Raw genomic sequence first — 20714 nt, 5'->3', positions numbered from 1 at the left:
GAGCTATTTGGGTGAAGAGATGATAGTATGGAATGAAGGACATTCTAGGAGAAATACAGCAATGCATGAAAAGGCCCGAAGTCAAAATGCGTCTGGTATGCCTGAGAACAGTGAGAAATTCTGTGGAGCTGGAGCACAAAGCATTCGCATTTGTGGGGGCAGACGGGTGAGAGTGGAGCTACAGGAAAGAAGGGAAGAGAGAAAAGAAGTTGGATCTTCATTAATGAGAAGCTGAAGAGCCTGGCCATCACTCCATAGAGAGAAGGGAGAACGGTGCGTTTTTAGGCAGGTGAATGAGAAACTCAGATTTTTTTTTTTTTATTTAGAAAGAAGCAGAGTGTAGGGACTGGCTGTTGACTGGATTAGAGCCTGCAAGATCTGATTGGAAATATTTGCAACAACCAGACAAGAATTAATAAAGGTCTGAATTAACATAGAGGCAGTGGGGTGAGAGAAGGAGTCAGATTCAAGAGTCATTTAGGAGGTAGAGTTAATAGTACTCAGTGACTGATGGGACGTGGGGAGTGTGAAGAGGTAAGAAGCTGGGTGACTAGTAGGGTTCCGGGGTAGGATACTAGGTGTGGTGATGTCGAGCACTTAAGCACGGTTTATAGAATCTAATTTGGGTTTGGGAGGTGGGTAGAGCTATGAATTTGTTTTGGCCCTGTTAAGGTTGAAATCCTCTGGGCCACCAAGTTGAGTTGTCCAAAAGACAGATGGCCATAGCCACCTGCAGCCCAGAAGAGGAGTTAGGGCCAGGAACAGGGTGGCTGCAAACTTGGGAGAGAGTAGAATGCACATGAGAAGGAAACTGAACAAAGGATTAAATGTAAAGTTTTGCTGAAAACGGGATAGCCAAATTCTCATCACATCTTTAAAGTTAACTTGCAGGTGCTTAAGACTATCCCCTATCACTGTCATTCAATTTTGTTAATGTTTTGGGGGAACTTTTTAAAAAATGCATCTTTGAAGATAATTAGCCACCAGATGGATTGTTGTAAATGTTCACGTTTGTGTTCAACTTTCTGCTGTGGAATATTCATCTACGTGTAGCCTAAATCGAAGACATATGAATAGAAAGAAAATGATGTATTCTCAGCAAAAATTTAGGGTATATACTGGGCATACAATACTTCGACTGCCCAAAAGGTACCTGCCATCCTATCGAGTGCTGAAGTTTTTCAGCATTTACTAGCGTGAAAGCTCTAGCCTACCTCCGTAGCAGTCGGATCGGCAGCTAGACAGGTTTACTCACTGAGTACAAAGCCCCATATTTCTTTTTCTTCTTAGTTTTTCATTACATTTTGATCTCCTTGCATCCTAATTTCATTTTCCCCAAATTTGTATTTGAAAAAATTCAAATCTACAGAAAAGTTGCAAGAATTGCATAATTCCATTTACATCTGGCTATCCTTCACCTAGGTTTGCCAATTTTTAACATCTTGCATATTTCCATTATCTCATTCTGTTTTATCTTATTTTATTTGTATTTTGATTGAACTGTGTGAGAGTGGGTTGCAGACATCTGGCATTTTACCCCTAAATGCTTTTACTTCTTATTATGTGACTACTATTGCATCTAGGCCCTTACAATGGACAAAATACATACATCTATACTTACTATACGGTGAGTTCATACTGCTATCTTTAATTCCAGTCCAATGCAACAAGCTTCTTTCTCTGCTTCCATTGCATTCGTTTATCTTCCTTCTCCTGCGGTGAGAACTTTGGTGTTCAAGAGCATCCATATACTGATTCATTTGGTCAACCCTCAAGCGCACACAAAATAGTTTGGGAATTGCTACACCAGTGATGCTACAAAAGTCAGACTAAGTAAAGTTTAAGACTTCATCACAGTTCTTTTTGTTTTTAGAATATAGTCCACTAATTGTGTACAGAGTTCTATATCTGGAAGTCTCTTGCATCAAGTCTTTGTTACTCTCTTCTGTTTGATTATGTTAGCAGTTTGATATACACTTATGTTTGTTTGTTTCTGTTTGAATTCAATTTTGGCAATCTTCCATCCTTGTTGATTTAATTCTATTTCTTGCATATGTGAAATATTAACATGGTTCAAAAGTCAAAACTACATTTTAAAAGCATTCTCAAAGTGGTCCCGTTCCCCTTCCTAGCCCTTCCACCCATTCTTACCTGCCTCCTCCATGTACCCGTTTTCATTAGTTTTTGGTTTCTCCTTCCTGTGTTTCTTTTTGCAACAGTAAGCAGATGTACACACACATTTTTTCTTTTTTTTTCTTTCACAAAATACAGCATTCTATATATACTCTTTTGTAGCTTATTTTTTCCACTTAACAATATACCTTGGGGGGCGCCTGGGTGGCACAGTGGTTAAGCGTCTGCCTTCGGCTCAGGGCGTGATCCCGGCGTTCTGGGATCGAGCCCCATATCAGGCTCCTGCTATGAGCCTGCTACTTCCTCCCCCACTCCCCCCTGCTTGTGTTCCCTCTCTTGCTGGCTGTCTCTATCTCTGTCGAATAAATAAATAAAATCTTTATAAAAAAAAAAAACAAAAAACAAAAAACAATATACCTTGGAAATCACCCCATACTGGTTCTCAGAGATCTTCCTCATTCCTTTTCGTAACTGCCTAGTACTCCACTATGTCTATGAATCAGTGTATTCAGAATCTCCTGCATATGGTCATGAGATGGTTTCTGCTATTTTGCTATTATATATCATGCTGAGATGAATGATCATAGGCATATTTTGTCTTATTGTTGGAGATGTAGCCTCAGGGCTGGGGTTGCTGGAACAAAATGCAGATATCTTAGCTTTTGCCAAATTACCTTCCTTAGGAATTGTATCATGTTATGCTTTCCCCAATAATGCATGAGAATCCCTATTTCCCCATAGCCTCAATAGGAAAGTAAGTTATCAAACTTCTGAATCTTTTGATCAAGCTGATAGTTGAAAAATAACATTTCTCTGATTATAAATGAGATTTAGTATCTTTCCTTCTATATGGGGACCCTTTATATCTTCTCTCACCCCCTACCTCCCTCTCTTTCTCTCCCCTACTGTGTGTGTGTGTGTGTGTGTCTGTGTCTGTGTATCTGCTGCCTAATTTCAGAATTTGCAAATCCTATAGATGAATCAGACCTTAGGAATCGTTAAAGATGACTCTGAATCCTCTAAAACATATGTAGCGGCAAAGACCAGAATCTAGACGCCCCTATTTGTAGTTTGCTTTTCCATTAAACTATTACCTTATACTCAATTCTTTTTTTTTCGAGGCCAGAAAAAGGGGCCTTTTTTAAAGAACGTATTTAAGTTAAAGTACCTAACAAAGTATTTGCCACATAGAAGGTATTCAGGAAAGATTTTTTGAACTGCATGGCAGCATTAATCCAATTTGGATTCAAGTGGAAACAAGCACTTTTTAAACATTTACAACAAGACCTTATGGTCAAATTCTAAGTACTTTCACCAACTGTTACTTAAGAAAAAGTGTGTGGCGTCACTTAGGTGCCGTCTAATTGTTGCACTAGAAATTCAATGGACAGGCAGTTTTATGAATAATCAATCACAAGGGAATTTTTAAGAAGGCTTTATACATTCAGAATGTGTTCAAAAGTAAATATATCTATTGTTAATTATGCTCATTGCTTTTTAAGAATATGTTAATGTTTGCATTTTTTAAAAAACACACCACCTTTATTAGTATACTTGTTCATTTTCATTGTATGTCTCAGTCAGGCAACCAGTGCAAAAGTTTCTAAAACTTTGGGTTGTTTTCTTGGACCCAGGAGTGAAGCCAGTCTTGCCCAAGCCTTGTTTAATGTATGATTATACATATGCCTGAGGCAGTACGTGATTTTTTTAGGCAGTGGTAGAAGCCAAGAAGTTAATCCTGGGAGGACTCGAACGCGCAGAGAAAAAAGAGGACACCATGATGTACCTCCTGGCTCTGAAGAACGCGCTGCTTCCGGAAGGCATCCCACTCCTTCTGGAGTGTGCAGAGGCAGGGGAAGGGCCCGTCAGCCACCTCGCCGCCACCGCGCTCCAGAGATACGATGTCCGCTTCATAACTGATGAGGTAAATTCCCCAAAAGTATTTGCAACATTCACAGAAGGAAAAGAAGCATGTCGAAACTTGAGTCAAATGCAAAGTTCTCTGATGTCAGCCTCTGTTTTTCCCCAAACTAACGATCTCTCTTTCCTGTTTAGAAATAACTCTTAAATTGAAGTTAAGGCTATTCTGAAGCAGCCTCACATTTTGAACAGATAATGTCCTGTATCCTGAAGCACAAATATTGAAGCACATCCTCTTATTTTAAGAAACAAATTCTTTCCAGAAATACCTTTACTTCCATAAGTTTTAAGATGCTGTTAAATGTTTCAACACCAAAATATCCTGGCTTACGAATTACTGTGTTGGTTCCTATAGCTGCATTTCCAGGAAGCCATCTAAATTAAACTTTTGTTAGAACAGAAAAGGTTTTAAACCTCAAGATAAGCTGCCTGCTGAGAATGATCCTTCTAGTTTGCAGCTGAGCACCTTCCCGCTATTTTTGTGTCAAAGTTGGTAGGCTGCAAAGCACGACGGCCAGGGTCATGGGCTTTTGAGACAGAGACCTACCTATAAGTTCTGGCTATTTTTTCCCAGTTGTCTGTGCTCAGGTGAGTTATTTACTCCTCTATACTTACTTGAGAACAAGGCCAACATTTGAGGGAGGTTGAAAAAAGCATAGAGAAATGGAATTGAAAGAACTGTTTATAAATGCCTAGTACAGAACCCCCCCCCCATCAATACCACGTATTGTTAGGAAATGCTAGTAACCAACAAAATTATTTGTTGCCATTATTTTTTTTTGCCACAAAATGCCATTATTTTGGCAGATTTTCTTTGGTGTTAATCTTTTGTTAAGAAAAGAGTCCTNAGCATAGAGAAATGGAATTGAAAGAACTGTTTATAAATGCCTAGTACAGAACCCCCCCCCCATCAATACCACGTATTGTTAGGAAATGCTAGTAACCAACAAAATTATTTGTTGCCATTATTTTTTTTTGCCACAAAATGCCATTATTTTGGCAGATTTTCTTTGGTGTTAATCTTTTGTTAAGAAAAGAGTTCCCTAATGTAATTTGTGGACTTTGGGTGACAATGGTGTGTCAGTATTGGATTGTCAGATGTAACAAATGTGCCGCCGTGGTGCAGGATGCTGGTGCGGGGGGAGGTTACATGTGTGTTGGGCAGGGGGGAGACTGGAAGCATGGGGTGTCTAGGAACTTTCTGAAATTCCAGCTCAGTTTTGCTATGAACCTAAAAGTGCCCTAAAAAATGAAGTTTATATTTTTTTAAAAAGGATAAGGAAAGATTCTGAGGGACTTCATTGTAAGGAAATATCAGTTAATATAGCAATCACTCCCCAGTAGTATCTTTAAAAATCTATATTAGTTAGGTAACACCGTGATATGCTGCAATAACAAATGAGCTTCAAAATCTCAGCTTATCAAAAGTTTGTTTCTCATTCATGCCATGCCTAATGAAGGGAAAATGTGGCCCTAAGTTTACTACAGAGGTAGTAAAAAGGGAGGGAGAAGGCACACTAGCTCTTCACTGTCTCAGTCCAGAAGTCACCCACAGCAATTCTGCTCGTGATCCATTGGCTAGAACTATGGCACCATTCTAACTGCAGAGAGCCCTGGGGAAAGTAAGAGACATGCATATTTTTAAGAGCAGTAACTATTCCTATCACAATATCTACTTAAAAAATCTGGATGTGCACTAAGTTTGAACATCTCTGAACAGGTGAAGAAGACTTTGAGCAGGATATACCACCAGAATCGTAAAGTTCATGAGAAGACTGTACGCACTACTGCAGCCACTATCATTTTACATAATAATCCGTCCTACATGGAAGTAAAAAACATTCTGCTGTCTATTGGGGAGCTTCCCAAAGAAATGAATAAATACATGCTCGCTGTTGTTCAAGACATTCTACGTTTTGAAATGCCTGCAAGGTATGATGGAGTGCACCCGTCTCTCTGTTTATTTAAGCGAACTTATTTCATTTTACTTGTTCAAGCTTATTTGCAAATTGGTGTAGTACACATGTGGCTAATAATAATGCACGGTCATTATGCTAAGTTATGTTACATAAAACCAGAGCTTGCCAAATTTCCTCTGAGAACTATTTAGCGGGCCAGATAAAACAACTTTACTTTGGCACTATGATTTGAAACCCGGGGTAGGATTTTTACTTAGGTCTCCTGTTCAGTCTGGTAAATGTATATTGCCAGACATTTGTAATGTTTTAAAACCCAACTACATTTTTAATAGGACTATTTTTATCAATGGCGCAACAAAGTGATAGAAGTTCTCACCAGATGGTTTTTCATGTTAACTTTCCAAATGTTAGTGATCTAACATTGAAAGCTCATCTATCACAGATCAAATGAATCTACCATTTAAGTTAAAATCCTCAGGCATGGCTCATGTTTTGGGACTATGCGGGGTATGGAGAGTGGAATCAGCAAATTTCATCGGTCTCAGTAACTCTTACCGGATTCATCTTCCTTCCAGTTCCCAGGTCTCTTCTTCTGAATTCACTGATGTCTCCCTTCAAAGTGGGGCTTCCCCAGAGCTCTGTGTACCTTCTCACTGAAATAAGAGGGCTGGAAAAGAGATCTCCTTTTCCCCTGAGTTACTTGCACAACTGGATCCCAGGAAAGATCACATTTGAGCGTTTTCAGTTGAAAAGTAAAAGACATGGAGGAGGTTGGAAAATAGATAAAGACAAAGGGAAAAAAAAATTAAAAGCAGTGAAAGAAAGGATGTGGGAGGAGTGGGTAGAAGGGAGAAAAGAACAGGACGGATAAGCAAGAAGGAGCAGATGAGTAAGGGAGGAAGAAGCAGTCTGTCTGTAGCCACGTATTCCAAGTGGAATAGATTTGACTTCTATTTCATTGTTTCCTTTTATGAGACTCGGTGGAGGAGATCCTGAGTGGGTTTACTACCCTGTCTCGTGATGCAGGGGACAATGAAAGAGGACAGAGTGGGGTAGAGAGCAGCCAGAGAAAGGCGAGGAAGCTGTCGCAAACACTGCAGGGCAGATTCTCAGGACCAGAATGGTTAGAGATGGAAAGGACATCACAGGCCACTTTGCTTGGTATCTCTCTTCAGTGTGGGATCTAGTCTCCTAGCAGGTCGTGTCCAGTCTTTGCTTGCACCTGTCCAGTGGCAGGGGGCTTGCCTCCTCTGAGGGAACTTGTGTCATTATTCAGAGACTATCACCAGTACTTCTTTATGTAACTGAAAGCTTCCTAATGTCCCTATTTGCCCCAATCCCTGGAGCAAAGCCGAGCAGGTCTAATCATTCATCCACATGCAGGCCTTTTGAATATTTGAAGACAGCCTCCTCATCCCTTCTCCAGGCTAATATCTTATAATATTTGGGGAGGCAGGGAAACTATAGGGTTACTATTCCTTCCCCTCAATAATTTTCTACCTCAGGTCTAGATCCAGATTTCTTTAGTTGATTATTATGATATTTTTGTGATATTACCATAATTTTAGTATTACTGGTATGATTAGTGTTTAGTCAGGATTGGAAAGATCTCAACACTGCTTAGATAGTAGGCAAGATAGAGGCATAGAGTAAAATTTAAGACTTATTTGAGGGAGGATAATCATTCATTTATGAATTCTATTGAGATGTCTCTTTAGTTGAAAACTCCGTAAGTAGAAGAAATTCCTGGAAATGAACCGTGGCATGTCATCAGCCACTGATAACATTAGAGAGCATAGGAAAATGTTTAAAGAAATATTGAGCAAACCTTCAACCCCACCCCCCCAGTTTGGCACAGCTTTCCTTGAAAGTATATACTATTTAACAATAGAACCATGATGATTCACAGAACACGTGTTTTCCACTCCTGAGGTGTGTCCATCAGTTGGTTTAAGCCATTCATAGCTGGGCGTCCTCGCCTTGTGTTCATTTTGATACCAAGCCAAATTTCAAACATCTGAGGAATGAAGGGGAAAGCCCTAATCCTAACACTGGCACTCCAGCTTGCACCTCCCCAGTCTTGGAGTGGCATGAGGAAAATTTGGCCCCCTCTTTTTTCCACTGAGGATTTGTTTTTTTTCCAAATCTGGGTTGGGAAGCAGCCATTACAATGAATGTGCAGCTTTTTCCTTTTCTGTGTTGCAGCAAAATGGTCCGTCGAGTTCTGAAGGAAATGGTTGCTCATAATTATGACCGTTTCTCCAAGAGTGGATCCTCTTCTGCCTATACTGGCTACATAGAACGTACGTCACCCCAAGAGGGGTTCTCCCTCTCTGCCCTTCCCCAAGTTGGTATTGCTGGAACTGTTACTAAATTACAGGAGTTTGGGTTTTTTGATGTTGTTTTTTGTTGTTTTGTTGTTGTTGTTGTTGTTGTTAGGTGCTCCCCACTCGACGTCCACTTACAGCCTGGACATTCTTTACTCTGGTTCTGGCATTCTAAGGAGAAGTAACCTGAACATCTTTCAGTACATTGGGAAAGCTCATCTTCACAGTAGCCAGGTAACTCATTTTCCATTAGTTTTGCTTAATAAAGTATGTAAAAAATTAGTCCAAAGTAAAATTATACACACACACACACACACACACACACGCACACACACACACTGGTGGTAACACTACAGAATGCGTAAGTTAATGGTGGCTCCCGTTTTAAGTTGCTCATGACTCCATCATCTGTGGGAGGCTGTATGGTTTATAATTCCAGAGAGAGTTTCAAGTGTGAACTTGAAACCTAAGTAATTTGATTTACTGGACTTGCCAAACATCCGTTTGTCATTTCAAAGGCAAATCTATTCACAAAATTGAAATTCTGCTAATATTTTTCACTTAGGTTTTTTAAAATATTATATTTTTATTCATAGATATATTCCTTAAAGTTCCACTTACCTAACTCTGGAATATGTTTTCCTTCTCTGGATGTTTCTATGAAGAGGTTGATTCCCCATAATAAAAATTTTGACTGTCTAAAGAGTCCATCTACAATTTTCAGTACCTCCAGGAGAAAAAAGAATAAAGTGTAGGCATTTGACAACTGGCTGAATTCCATCTCTTTAGTTTTATCCAAAATTTGGTTACAATCTATAAAGGCTTCCTAATTTTAAAATATACTTTCTTTTTAGTTTTTATGCATATCAAATTATAATCTCAATAAGATCATTTGAGCTTTAAAAATAATCCAGTACTACACAAACTTGAGTTCTTATCAATATTATGTTACTATACCCTTTGAGTAGACTCTAGTCAGAACACTATGTCCTTCCATCCTGAGGAATCACCATCCGTTTGCTGATATGCACTCGGAAATGCCAACCACCCAGTGGTTAGGGGGCTGGGTATGGGGGACAGAGAATATATAGGATTCCTATGTATGGGAGGGATCTTGATGTGAGCCTCCATCATCTTTTCTTTCAGCCAGAGAGAGAAGTTTGCAAGGAAAGGTGTGGGTCACGGCTTAGAATGTTCCACACCCTCTCGTAACAGCAGCCTTACGGCCACTGTCCCAACATTTGTCCATCTCCTTTTAGGAGCTCTGCAGGACAACTGGTCCATTATGTTTGACAGTCTTGGCGGGACTAAGAGTCTCAAGGATGACACCATCAAATGGAAAGCCCATGGCCTTGGTAGACAGAAGGGATTTGAGTTCTGCCTCTGCCATTTGAGTTTTTTGGTTTTTGGTTATGTCTACATCTACAAAAGGGATAAGAGGTTATAAGGATTAAATGAAGAAAATGAATTCACCTTACGTTCAGGCATAGAGTTGGTTTTTTGTTTTTGTTTTGTTTTTGTTTGCCTAGCTGCTGCAGATGCCTGAATTTCTGACTCTTAGGAAAGTTCTAGTCACAGCTCAGAAGCCTCATCATCACTTACAGAACTGGCAGGGAGCTGATGTCAGAACTGTTATCTCCATTTTTCCCCAGGTGGTCATTGAAGCCCAAGGGCTGGAGGCCTTGATTGCAGCTACTCCTGATGAGGGGGAGGAAAACCTTGACTCCTACGCTGGCATGTCAGCCATCCTCTTTGATGTTCAGCTCAGACCTGTCACTTTTTTTAATGGATACAGTGATTTGATGTCAAAAATGCTGTCAGCATCTAGTGACCCTGTCAGTGTGGTGAAGGGACTCATTCTGCTGGTCGATCATTCCCAGGTAATCCTTTCATTCTGCAAGTATTTATTGAATCCCTAACCTGTTCCAGGCACATTTGGAATGTCCTGTAGGCTCAGAGGATACAGGACAATGTTCCACCCATCTGGGAGTTCTCATTCTAAGCACTCACCCTATTGGTATTGCTGCCCTTCCTCCTTTTCCCTTTGTTATAGGGAAGCAGGGTTTTCTTTCACCTTTGTTAGCTGATGAAGACACAGCCTCACTGTTGAGGCAAAAGAGAAAATAGTCAATATAATATGAGTACAGTAATGTCATATATATTTCAATAAAACTGAAAGAAAAAAAAGAGAAAATACTGCTGCTAACAGAAACAAGAAATTATGGAGAAAATAACCTAAGCCCTTCTGTTGTTGATCGAAACTGTGTCTTATGTATATCCCTAGCTTCAAGGAAAACTGGTAAGTGTAGTTTTTCAAAGGGCGCATTGTCACTCTGAACTAGCCTGTGTTGTAGTTAATACGAATGAAGAGAAGGACAACCAGCAGTACCTGTCATATTCCTTAATCCTCAAGGTCACATGAAAAAACAGTTCTCAGATTATATCAGAATTTTGCATTGCATGTATCCATTGCAGTATTAACTCTGAGGAAATGATTTTTTTTTTTTTGAGAGAGAGAGAGAGTCTGTGTGTGCATGTGGCATGGGGGTGGGCCACAGGGAGAGGGAGAGAATCCTAAGTAGGCTCCATGCACAGCATGGAGCACGATGTGGGGCTTAAGCTCACGGCCCTGACATCATGACCTGAGCTGAAATCAAGAGTTGGGCGCTTAACAGACTGAGCCACCCAGGTGCCCCTAAGGGGAGATGAATTCTTCATGAAAAAATCTCTGAAGGAGGCATGAGAGTGCTGAGGAAGTGATCTACGTTTGAGGACACAGGAATCATGACAGTTTGACCCCATCTGTGTGAGCCCAGCTACCTAGCAACAATCTCTGATGGTCAGAATTAGGCTGTAAAACTTAATGAAAGCACAGTAATCTGGATCAGGCTCAGCAGACTGTTTACATAAAGGGCAGAAAGCGAATATGTTAGGCCTTGTGGGCCATATGGTCTCTATTGCAATCGCTCAGCTCTGCCGCTGTAGAGTGGAAAGAGCCCTCAGCAATATATTAACAGACGAGCGTGGCAGCGCTCCCACAAAATCGCATCTACAAAACCAGCAAGCGGGCCAGATTAGCCTGCAGGCCATAGTTTGCCAACTCCTGACCTAGAGGATCTTGTAAAGTTCTTCTGTTCATGAAGAGAGGGCACCTAAGGTATATTCTCAGGCAAAGACCTTCCCGCAGCTATTCAAACACACCCCGATGTCTGTGTATTTCCTCCTGGAGCACTTGGCACATCAGGGGCTACCATACAAATAAGCTATTTGAGGCTCCCTGGTTCTGCAGAGCAATCCAGGAATGCCATCCCGGCTCCAGAGGCACATGCCACTCTAGGTCAAGTGCTGACATTGAAGGAAATTTGGGCAGTGGATAGCCTGTCACAGCTACCAGGGCAGATGGAATTACTCTGTGCTTACTCTAGCTCTCTCTTTTCGGCTAATTGGATTACTCTTCAGAGAAGGATGTCTGATAAAGTCAGCTTAATAGGGAGATCCTCTTTAGCCAGCAAAGGAACATATTTTCCTGAATGGAAGCAATGGGATAAGTTGTCAAAATATCAGTGTTTGAACTGTAAGAGACACCTTTGAGACCAAAGGTCCAAGACCAAGGGGTCACACTAGCTACAAATGTAAACTGTCTTGTACTTGTAGCTCATAGGTAATAATTTAAATAAATATGCATTCTGGGTCAAACAAGGACATAACCCTATGATCTTTATTACCATAATTCTCAGAACATCCTTTCTTGTGCACCAGGAGACAAAAGAGAGTTATTATTTTGTGACAGCCATGTGGGTAATAGAAAAGTATCCTCCCTTGAGACAGTCTGGGCATTCATTCTGTCTCCATGTGTGGCTACCAGGCCTGAGTTCCTTTTCAATCTTCAGATATAATGTTTATCATGGAAGATTAGTGTGGGAATTAAATGAGATATCAAATGTAGAGCTTTGGGGACACAGTAGGTACTCAAAACTGTTAGTTCCACTTACTTTGTACCCTTAAAAATGAGAACCACTGCACTATGTGGTTTAATCCCTTTCACAAAGAAAGAGTGGTGTGTCCTTCTACGGGGGTCAGTGCTCTGTCCTTCAATGGGAGCTCAGGAAAGTTCCTCTGTGACTACATCTAAGAGTTCTTCCATGGTCCCTTTGCATGAGAGAAAAGGGATCTTCCCAGAAAGTCAAGGCACTCCTTAAAACCCAGACTGCAATGGAAATGCTCTCTCCCCACAAAAGGTATATTGTCTAAAAGCTGTGAAATATTCTTATCCATGGCACTTGGCGTGTTTTGACGTCTACCTAATGTATGGCCAGTGGGAAAGCCAAAGTCCACATCAAAGACCTTTTTTCCCCCCGAAGATTTTATTTATTTATTTGACAGAGATAGAGACAGGCAGCGAGAGAGGGAACACAAGCAGGGGGAGTGGGAGAGGAAGAAGCAGGCTGCCAGCGGAGGAGCCTGATGTGGGGCTCGATCCCAGAACACCGGGATCACGCCCTGAGCCGAAGGCAGACGCCCAACCGCTGTGCCACCCAGGCGCCCCCAAAAACCTTTTTTGATTGGGTGGACTAACAAGATTATAGTTTTCAAATTGGGAAGAGAGGAGAAGATTCAAAGAAAGAAATACTTCTTTTTTTTGAGAGAGAGAGAGAGAGAGGGCACATGTACATATATGTGAGCACGAGTGGTGGTGGAGGGGCAGAGGGGGAAGGAGAGAGCTGAGTGTGGAGCTCGATCTCAAGACCCTGAGATCATGACCTGAGCTGAAATCAAGTGTTGGACGCTTAACTGACTGAGCCACCCAGGTGCCCCAGTAAGAAATACTTCTAAAACAGAGCACACCGTAGGGTTCATTTAGGAACAATCACGATTACAGTGCAAATGCAGAACTCTGAAATCTTGGTTCTGTAGTTCATAGCATAGGTTAAAATTGGAGCATAATTATGCTGGCTTTTTCAGGATAATTTGTGTTCCTTCAGTATTAGTTATGATGCATGAGACAGCCTTGCATCCTACTACAATCACATTTAGTTCTAGACTGAATGTAGCTGTAAATATTCTTCAGGATCTCTCCTAATGCACCCTGAGCTCCACGTCAACAACTTCATGCTTTCCTCCCAGTGTCTTTTTAGACTGAATGTAGCTTCATGCCACAATGAGACTTTTTTGGTATACCTCGTTGTAAACCAAGGCCTTTGAATGAGGTTTCTTGCCACGTTTTTCGGAAAGTGGAGAGAATTCAGGGAGATCAATGTGATCCTTTCTAGAAAGCAAGATCGTGGCATTTATAGTTGGGGAAAGCATGGCTTGTTTGGTCTGAGTAGGGCAGTTACATAAGGAAGTTAGTCATGCTGCCAGTTACCACGAACCTAAGATCTTTGGAGGGATATTAAAACTAAGGATACTGAGCCTTTTTTTCTCCAGAGCCACTAGCATTTCCAACACTGTCCCCAGGCAATGTGATTGCAGTCCAGCTGAAGAACTTTTCAGCCAACATCACCCCAGCTAATGTACTCAGAAAATGAAAGACTTAAAGGCCAACTACTGACAACACAAAACCATGGGCTTCAGACAACTGCAAAATGGCTCAGGATGGACTATGTTTGTGAATGAGTCCTGTCGCTCTGGAATATACTGTTGAGTTCATGTTGGACTTTGCTTATTTGATGCCGTTCCAAATGTCAAATAGCAAGGTGTTGCGGCTTGATTGCTTTACCTTCCTTTCCCAGCTTTGTCTAGGCGATTCCTGGAACTTGCGTATTGCACTGGCAGTTTTTATTCTGCCTTTCATTAGCCAGCAGGATGCAGTTGCCTATATCTGACCCAGCCACATAACCGGAGAAGTGCTAAAGGACTGCAAGGGCTCATCCGGCCCAAACCGCACACACCCCACCCCTAAACCACAGCTGGATTTCTGATGAAGATACCTTCGTTTTCCCCAGTCTGGTAGTTCTCAAGTTCAGGTGCATCAAAATCACAGGAGGGCTTTTTAAAACAGAAATTGCTGGGCCCCACCCTCCAAGTTTCTAATGCAGTAGGTATGGGACTTGGGTTTCTAGCAAGTTCCCGGTATGCTGATGTTGTTCTGAAGGGGACCATACTCTGAGATCTTTGCCTCTCCCAAAGTGAGGCAATGATTGGGGAAAAAAATCCATACCCATCTCAACCGGCACTTCACTTTTTTAGTATTTTAATGGATTAAATACTTTAGCGAATCAACAGTCTACTTCCAGTGATCGAGATTAGGACAATGTGTTTCCAAGCCTAGAGAAAGACTCCAACATTAGCACAACTCAAATGGTATTATCTATAGCAGGAGGTTGAACATGCCTTTGGGAAGGGGTTGACTAAATTTGCTTATTGTTGTTATTACTATTATTAAATATTTTTGCTTCTAGGAGCTTCAGTTGCAGTCTGGACTAAAGGCCAATATGGATGTCCAGGGTGGTCTAGCTATTGACATTTCAGGTGCAATGGAGTTTAGCCTGTGGTATCGTGAGTCTAAAACCCGGGTGAAAAATCGGTAAGCATATGTATAATATTCTGTGCGATGAACTACAGAGATATGCTTCTGAAATTGTTTAGCCTTCTGACTTTTCAAAATCTTTGCTTTCTGTTTGTAATTATTAAATCATAGAGTAGGAAGAAACCAAGGGAAGTCATTCTTTCCATAGCTTCTCATGAGCAGGCTAGTTATCTGATCAACTGAACCAAGAATCCTCACGCTTTTAAAGACATCCACAGGCAGCTTGCCACCGTTGTCAGAAAATATGGCTCCATTGCAAACTTTTTAGTTTATCCCTCTTGTTGGGATTTTTTTTTTTAAGATTTTATTTATTTGTCAGAGAGAGACAGACAGACAGAGCAGAAGCAGGGAGAGCTGCAGACAGAGGGAGAAGCAGGCTCCCTGCTGAGCAAGGAGCCCAATGCAGGACTAGATCCCAGGACCCTGGGATCATGACCTGAGCCAAAGGCAGCCACTTAACCTAGTGAGCCACCCAGGCGTTTGCCTTGTAAGAATTTTAAATCTTTACTCCTTTGCTGTCTTCAGTGGAGAAAAATGAAAAGATGGTCACTTTTGCCAAAATCGAAGTCTTAAATATTAGGAGTCCTTAAGTGTTTTCACTAGCATTATTTTTTCTAAACAAAATGTTCTCAGCTCCTTTAGTTTTTCTAATGTACATGTCGAGTCAAATGGAAGTGTTTTATTTTGAGCTTAAGGCAATGTTTCTAAACCAGTGTGATAATCAAAAGAATTATTCTTCTGTTTGTTACAGAATTGAAGCAAAGGAAATGGAGTGCAATTGATTTTTACCTTTTTTGATATTTAAAAATATGGTGGGGCCGAAGTGAGATAGGAGTGATAAAATTAAAGTTTTGATTTCTATGAAACTGTGGCTAAAGGAATTGAGAAATCAAAAGGCAGCACATTTTAATGTGACAGCTGACCCACAGGGTTGCTAAAAGGAACCAGAGAAGAGAAACAGAACAGGCCATCAGAGGGATCAGCAGTGTAATTTAGGGCTTCGCAGTGAATCCATCTTCTTTCTCCTTTTTTGAAGTAATTTCCAGATATGAAGTTTCCCCAAATTAAATGGAATTGAATTCTTTGCAGAAAGAAATCAACCAGAGCCACACCCAAAATTATCTGGATTTTTAAAAAGGACACAGTATCGCTAAGAATCTACCATTATCCACACTGTAGCCAAGCTATCTTCAATTTTTCATTTGTTCATTTAAAAAATATCTCTTAAGCCTTTGTTGAGTGTAAGATATTCGAAGGTACGGTAAGGGATTCAGGGACTTACATGATACCACCTCTGACCTACTTTTACACTGACAACAACAGCCGCGAGGACTTTAATTTATTTGCACAGCCAGCTTTGATTGTATCCTTCTGTCAGAAAAGCCTGGGCACAGAACTCCGATTTAATTGGGGGAGTAATTTCCTACAATTTCATTTAAAGTCTACAATTAAATTAGAGCGATCCTAGAGGTAAGCCTTCTACTGGGATTGTTTACCCTCTTTGTCCTCATCCAAGCCACATTCCCTCGTCAACCCAATCTGCCTATCCGGCTCTCTAGGCGACTGTTGGGGAACCCACCATATTTGTCCTTCCTGGGGCAACGCATTGTACATGCCCCACTGTGGGAATAGTTTTTGGTGATACAATATTTTTCCAAATATCTTGGCAACCGTAGGCTTCAGGCTCTGGAGAGCCTTTGGAGAAAGTAATGAAATGGATTCGAAATAGCTCCATTGAACCCCACAGAGAGATAGTTACCAAGAAAATTGTTATGAACGTCAGCTGCCTTTTTGCGTTTAGACTTTGTTTTAAGCTCGCTCAGGTATTTCTGATTTCCTGAAAGGATCAGGTTCCAGGCACATTTTCCTCTTGGCCCTTGGTATGCCAATATCACACAGCAGAACCTGCTGGACACTTCATTCCCACATCTGGAATTGAAGGCCATGGGCGGGTGCAGGGGAAAGGCAGACTTTCACTGCCTCATCCTGGGGATTAACCCGGCCCTGACTCCCAGCAGAACTCTGGGTGCATTTAGGTCACATAGTAGTCCTTTACATGTTTCCTTCCAGTTGTTGAGTTCAGACCCTGTGAAATTAGAGCTATTGGTCCAGATCAGTTAAATGTGATAGTAACAGGAATTTGTTTTTTTTGGGGGGGTCTAAATCTTTAGGGTGGCTCTGGCAATAATTGGCAGCATCACCGTGGACTCCTCTTTTGTGAAAGCTGGCCTGGAAATCAGTGCAGAAACAGAAGCAGGCCTGGAGTTTATCTCCACAGTACAGTTTTCTCAGTACCCTTTCTTGGTTTGCATGCAGATGGACAAGGATGGAGCTCCATTCAGGTAAGACGCAGTGCTCATGGAATGTTCCTGGGCAGTCCCCAGTTCACCAGGAAAGTTCCTGGAGTTTTGAGCATTTAGCTTCAGAAATTGAAAGAAAATGGTAAAAATACAGCGAAACATAAATTTCCTTTAAATAAGTAAAAGAATAATTGATAAAGCTAAAAAATCAGTTTCTAGGATACCAAGAAAATATGAGGACTAGTTCATTTGATTCTGGAGATAATACTGTATTCTAGTCCAGAAGTAATTCATCGAGGTAACAAAGGGATTTGATTTACCCTAAGAGTTGCCATGTAGTTTCAGCAAAAATAGTGGATGTGCACTTACTATCAACTAACTTCACAACTGTCTCCTGGACTGAAAATGCAGAACAAAACACCTGGTAATCATTTACTGTGGCGTGAGAGCCCAAATTAATTCATAATTTTTAGGTAATCACACAACAGCAACTTGAAATTGTTTAAGTTTTGGGTCAAGCTTGAGAGTTTGGGATTTTGAATTAAAAAAAAAAAAAAGCTTTCAGTAGAATTCTTAGTGTCTCAAATGCCAAATGTATGATTGTCCACGTAAGCTTCCTATCACCTTTTCTACCTTACAGCTTCTCATTTATACTGTGTCCTTTGAATCTTATAGTGGCTATTTATAACAATCCTGTCACATGGAACTAGAATGCTTTTGTTAGTGTTGTAGAGATCTCCCCGACACATTAACCACGAAGGCAGTTGGTATCTTTAAAACAGCAAGCGTACCTTACATCACCCCCTTGATTAGTAGATCAAAGTTGAGCACCTTCTTCATTGTGTTGACATTTCATGATTCGTATGAGGAACATGTAAATGATACCAGTACAAATACGAGTAGATTATACTTATACAGAATAAAAGATAGCGGATTATAAACAGAATATTAAGCTGTTGTTAACTTATATTAACTTGCGTTTAGAATAAACCTCCATTAATGGTTTAAAAAAAATCAACCTTCCAGTGGTCAAAATGCAGTGACCACCAAGCCAGGCTCATGGCTAACTAGTTTCGTCCCACATTCCACTTGACCCAGAGCTCTAGGAATGTTTGCCTGTCAGCATTCTCAGCTTAAATCCAGTTGGGCTCCCTCCTTACTCGAAAGGGGAGTGCTCCCAAGGTGGGGCTCCTGGAATGAGGGGTGGGAGACATAGCAAGGCCTGCAAAGCTTAACAGCATCTCCAAAAAGCTGAGAGGAATTTGGTCCTTCATGCTAGAAAAATGTACGGCAGGACTCCCGTATTCCAGGCATTCAAAGTTTATCTGTCGGTGTAGAAAGAAATGGGAAGAAAACAATCATGCCATTCATGGGAATGGAAGCCGGGAGTCTTAGGCACTCCCATCCTTTCTCAAATTGCTCTGAAACAGAAGCTTCAAGTGTACACTCAGTCAGTTGCTTGGCTCTGAGGGCTGTGGGGTCCCTTTAATATGTGTGCAATTTTGCTATTGTTGCTGTTGTTATGCAGGCAATTTGAGACCAAGTATGAAAGGCTGTCTACAGGCAGAGCTTACGTCTCTCGGAGAAGAAAAGAAAGCCGCATAGCGGGGTCTGAACTCCCGCTCCACCAAGAGAACTCTGACATGTGCAATGTGGTGTTTGCCCCTGAGCCCGAGAGTAATTCTGGCGGTTGGTTTTGAAACTGATTGGTGAGGTTTCACTGGGACCTGTCTTCCGAGAAGGGATACGATGTGACATGCTTATATACTTGCTCTCTGAGAGCACAGTGTTTACATATTTACCTGTATTTAAGATTTTTGTAAAAAGCTCCGAAAAACCTCAGATGATTTAATTTGGGCCTATTCCATATACCACGGATAGTGTCATTTTGAGCCAACGTATGTGACACTTCCAGCAACATCCCTAGTGTTCTGCTTCCTCTGTCAAATCCCATTTGGTACAGTGGGACGAGTGTTGTTCTGAGAAGAAACAGTTGTCTGTAAAACACAAAACAAAACACACGTACCCTCAGGAGAACCCAATTTTGTTCCAACGATTTTCAGTCAATGTGTATGAAGCCCTCCATTGGACCTTACGCATGGCTTGTTTCTACCAAATATGTTGCCCAATCAGGGGGGAAAAAAAGACCTTTTTTTTTTTTTAAAGGGGAAGTGGGGGGAGGGGATAAGACTTTTTAAAGACTTTTGTCACAGCTTCAAGAGTGGATATTTATCTCTTTTGTCGTTAGTTTTACTAAGAGTTGAGTAGAAGGCACACAAAATTAAAACACAGCATCATCTCCCCACTGACCACAGGGTCAGATTGCTAGAAGAAAGCCATTTTGCTCTCTGCCTTCTGCCCTGCAAGAATATTGGACTTAGCACATAAGAGTTAGAAATACGAATTTCAGAAACTCCATTCAATTTTACTTGTGCTGTGTCTCTTTGAGACTGTAATGTGGAACACTGTCCTTTATAAGGGACATTTTCATATGTTCATTGTTGTTTTTTTCATTCGAGTGTTTTGTGGTAGAATTTCTATTCTGTTTGACTACAGTCTTGCACAAAACTCAGAATGGCCAAGAGAATTTAATACTGCTTTTAGAAACTGATGGATTTGACTTCTAAAATATGAAATCAAGAAAAGATTGTCTTGTTTGTACAAATTAGAAGAGCCATGTTAAACGTTTTCGAATACCTATTAATAAACCAGATGTATGTGTGGGAGGTGATAAACTCAAAACAGGTAACAGGTGCTCATTTGTCCATTAAACACACACACGCACGCAATGGAAATTTAGCTAGCCCACCACTGGTTGTAAATTTTAAATAATGTGTGATGAAATAAATATATGGACATCCTATTGAGTTGTCTTTGTCTTCCAGTATTTTGAACACCTTATTTCTCTGTTTCTGCCACTTTCTGAGCCCAGACACAAACACGACTAAGCCTCTGCTATCTATAGACCCAAATTCTCTAATAGGAGGTCAGAGCCCTGTGGAATATGAGCCACAGATTACCAGCAGTCAGAACCTCTTCAATACCTGTAAACTTGAAAACGTGAAAAATCCAGTTTTCGTGATGCCCTGGGGTGGCGCCTTTATTGCGACGTTACTGAGAAGAGAGACTGGATTCAGAAACTTGGGAGGGGGGGCAGTGTGTCCTGGGTGGCGGCATTGGCCTTGGGGGAAGCACTCTGTAAAGATACTCGTGCTACAGCAAAAGCAAGTTGACCTCAGGCTCTAAGCCAAAGAAGTCATGGGCCAGGGAACCTCAGCCGTGTGATGCTTAACACATCATAACCGCTTCTGTAAAATGCAAAATAGTAGTTTGCTCAAGAGCTACGAGTGTGGTGTCGTGGGCGTTAGTGTCATGCTGCTTCCCAACAGCCAAGTCAAACATGGCCGCCCGTTTGGAGAATGGATAGTACCTAGCAGCTCTAACTTGCTCCAGAGAAACAAGAAACCTGAAGACTCATAGGACAAACACTGACTCCTTTCTGGATGAACACGGTAGAAATCTAAGAGGGCTGGAGTGATAGCCCACGTGTTGGATGGACATGCTGGAGCCAGAAATATCGCTGTAA

At 41.2% G+C, this 20714-nt stretch overlaps 1 protein-coding gene across 1 annotated transcript in view; it reads left to right on the top strand.

Annotated features, from left to right (window-relative positions):
- Nucleotides 1-19991, top strand: part of MTTP (microsomal triglyceride transfer protein) — a 45155-nt gene extending 25164 nt beyond the window's left edge. Inside the window, exons 11-18 of the mRNA XM_002928002.4 lie at nucleotides 3845-4057; nucleotides 5774-5985; nucleotides 8178-8275; nucleotides 8412-8533; nucleotides 9952-10179; nucleotides 14701-14825; nucleotides 17000-17170; nucleotides 18657-19991. Coding sequence (XP_002928048.1) covers nucleotides 3845-4057; nucleotides 5774-5985; nucleotides 8178-8275; nucleotides 8412-8533; nucleotides 9952-10179; nucleotides 14701-14825; nucleotides 17000-17170; nucleotides 18657-18828 — 1341 coding nt within the window. The 3' untranslated portion in view covers nucleotides 18829-19991. The remainder of the gene's footprint in view (nucleotides 1-3844; nucleotides 4058-5773; nucleotides 5986-8177; nucleotides 8276-8411; nucleotides 8534-9951; nucleotides 10180-14700; nucleotides 14826-16999; nucleotides 17171-18656) is intronic.
- Nucleotides 19992-20714: the final 723 nt, after the last annotated feature.

The sequence above is a fragment of the Ailuropoda melanoleuca genome, chromosome 11 (assembly GCF_002007445.2).
Source record: "Ailuropoda melanoleuca isolate Jingjing chromosome 11, ASM200744v2, whole genome shotgun sequence".
Classification (NCBI taxonomy): Eukaryota; Metazoa; Chordata; class Mammalia; order Carnivora; family Ursidae; genus Ailuropoda; species Ailuropoda melanoleuca.
This window is presented reverse-complemented; position numbering and strand designations above follow the sequence as displayed.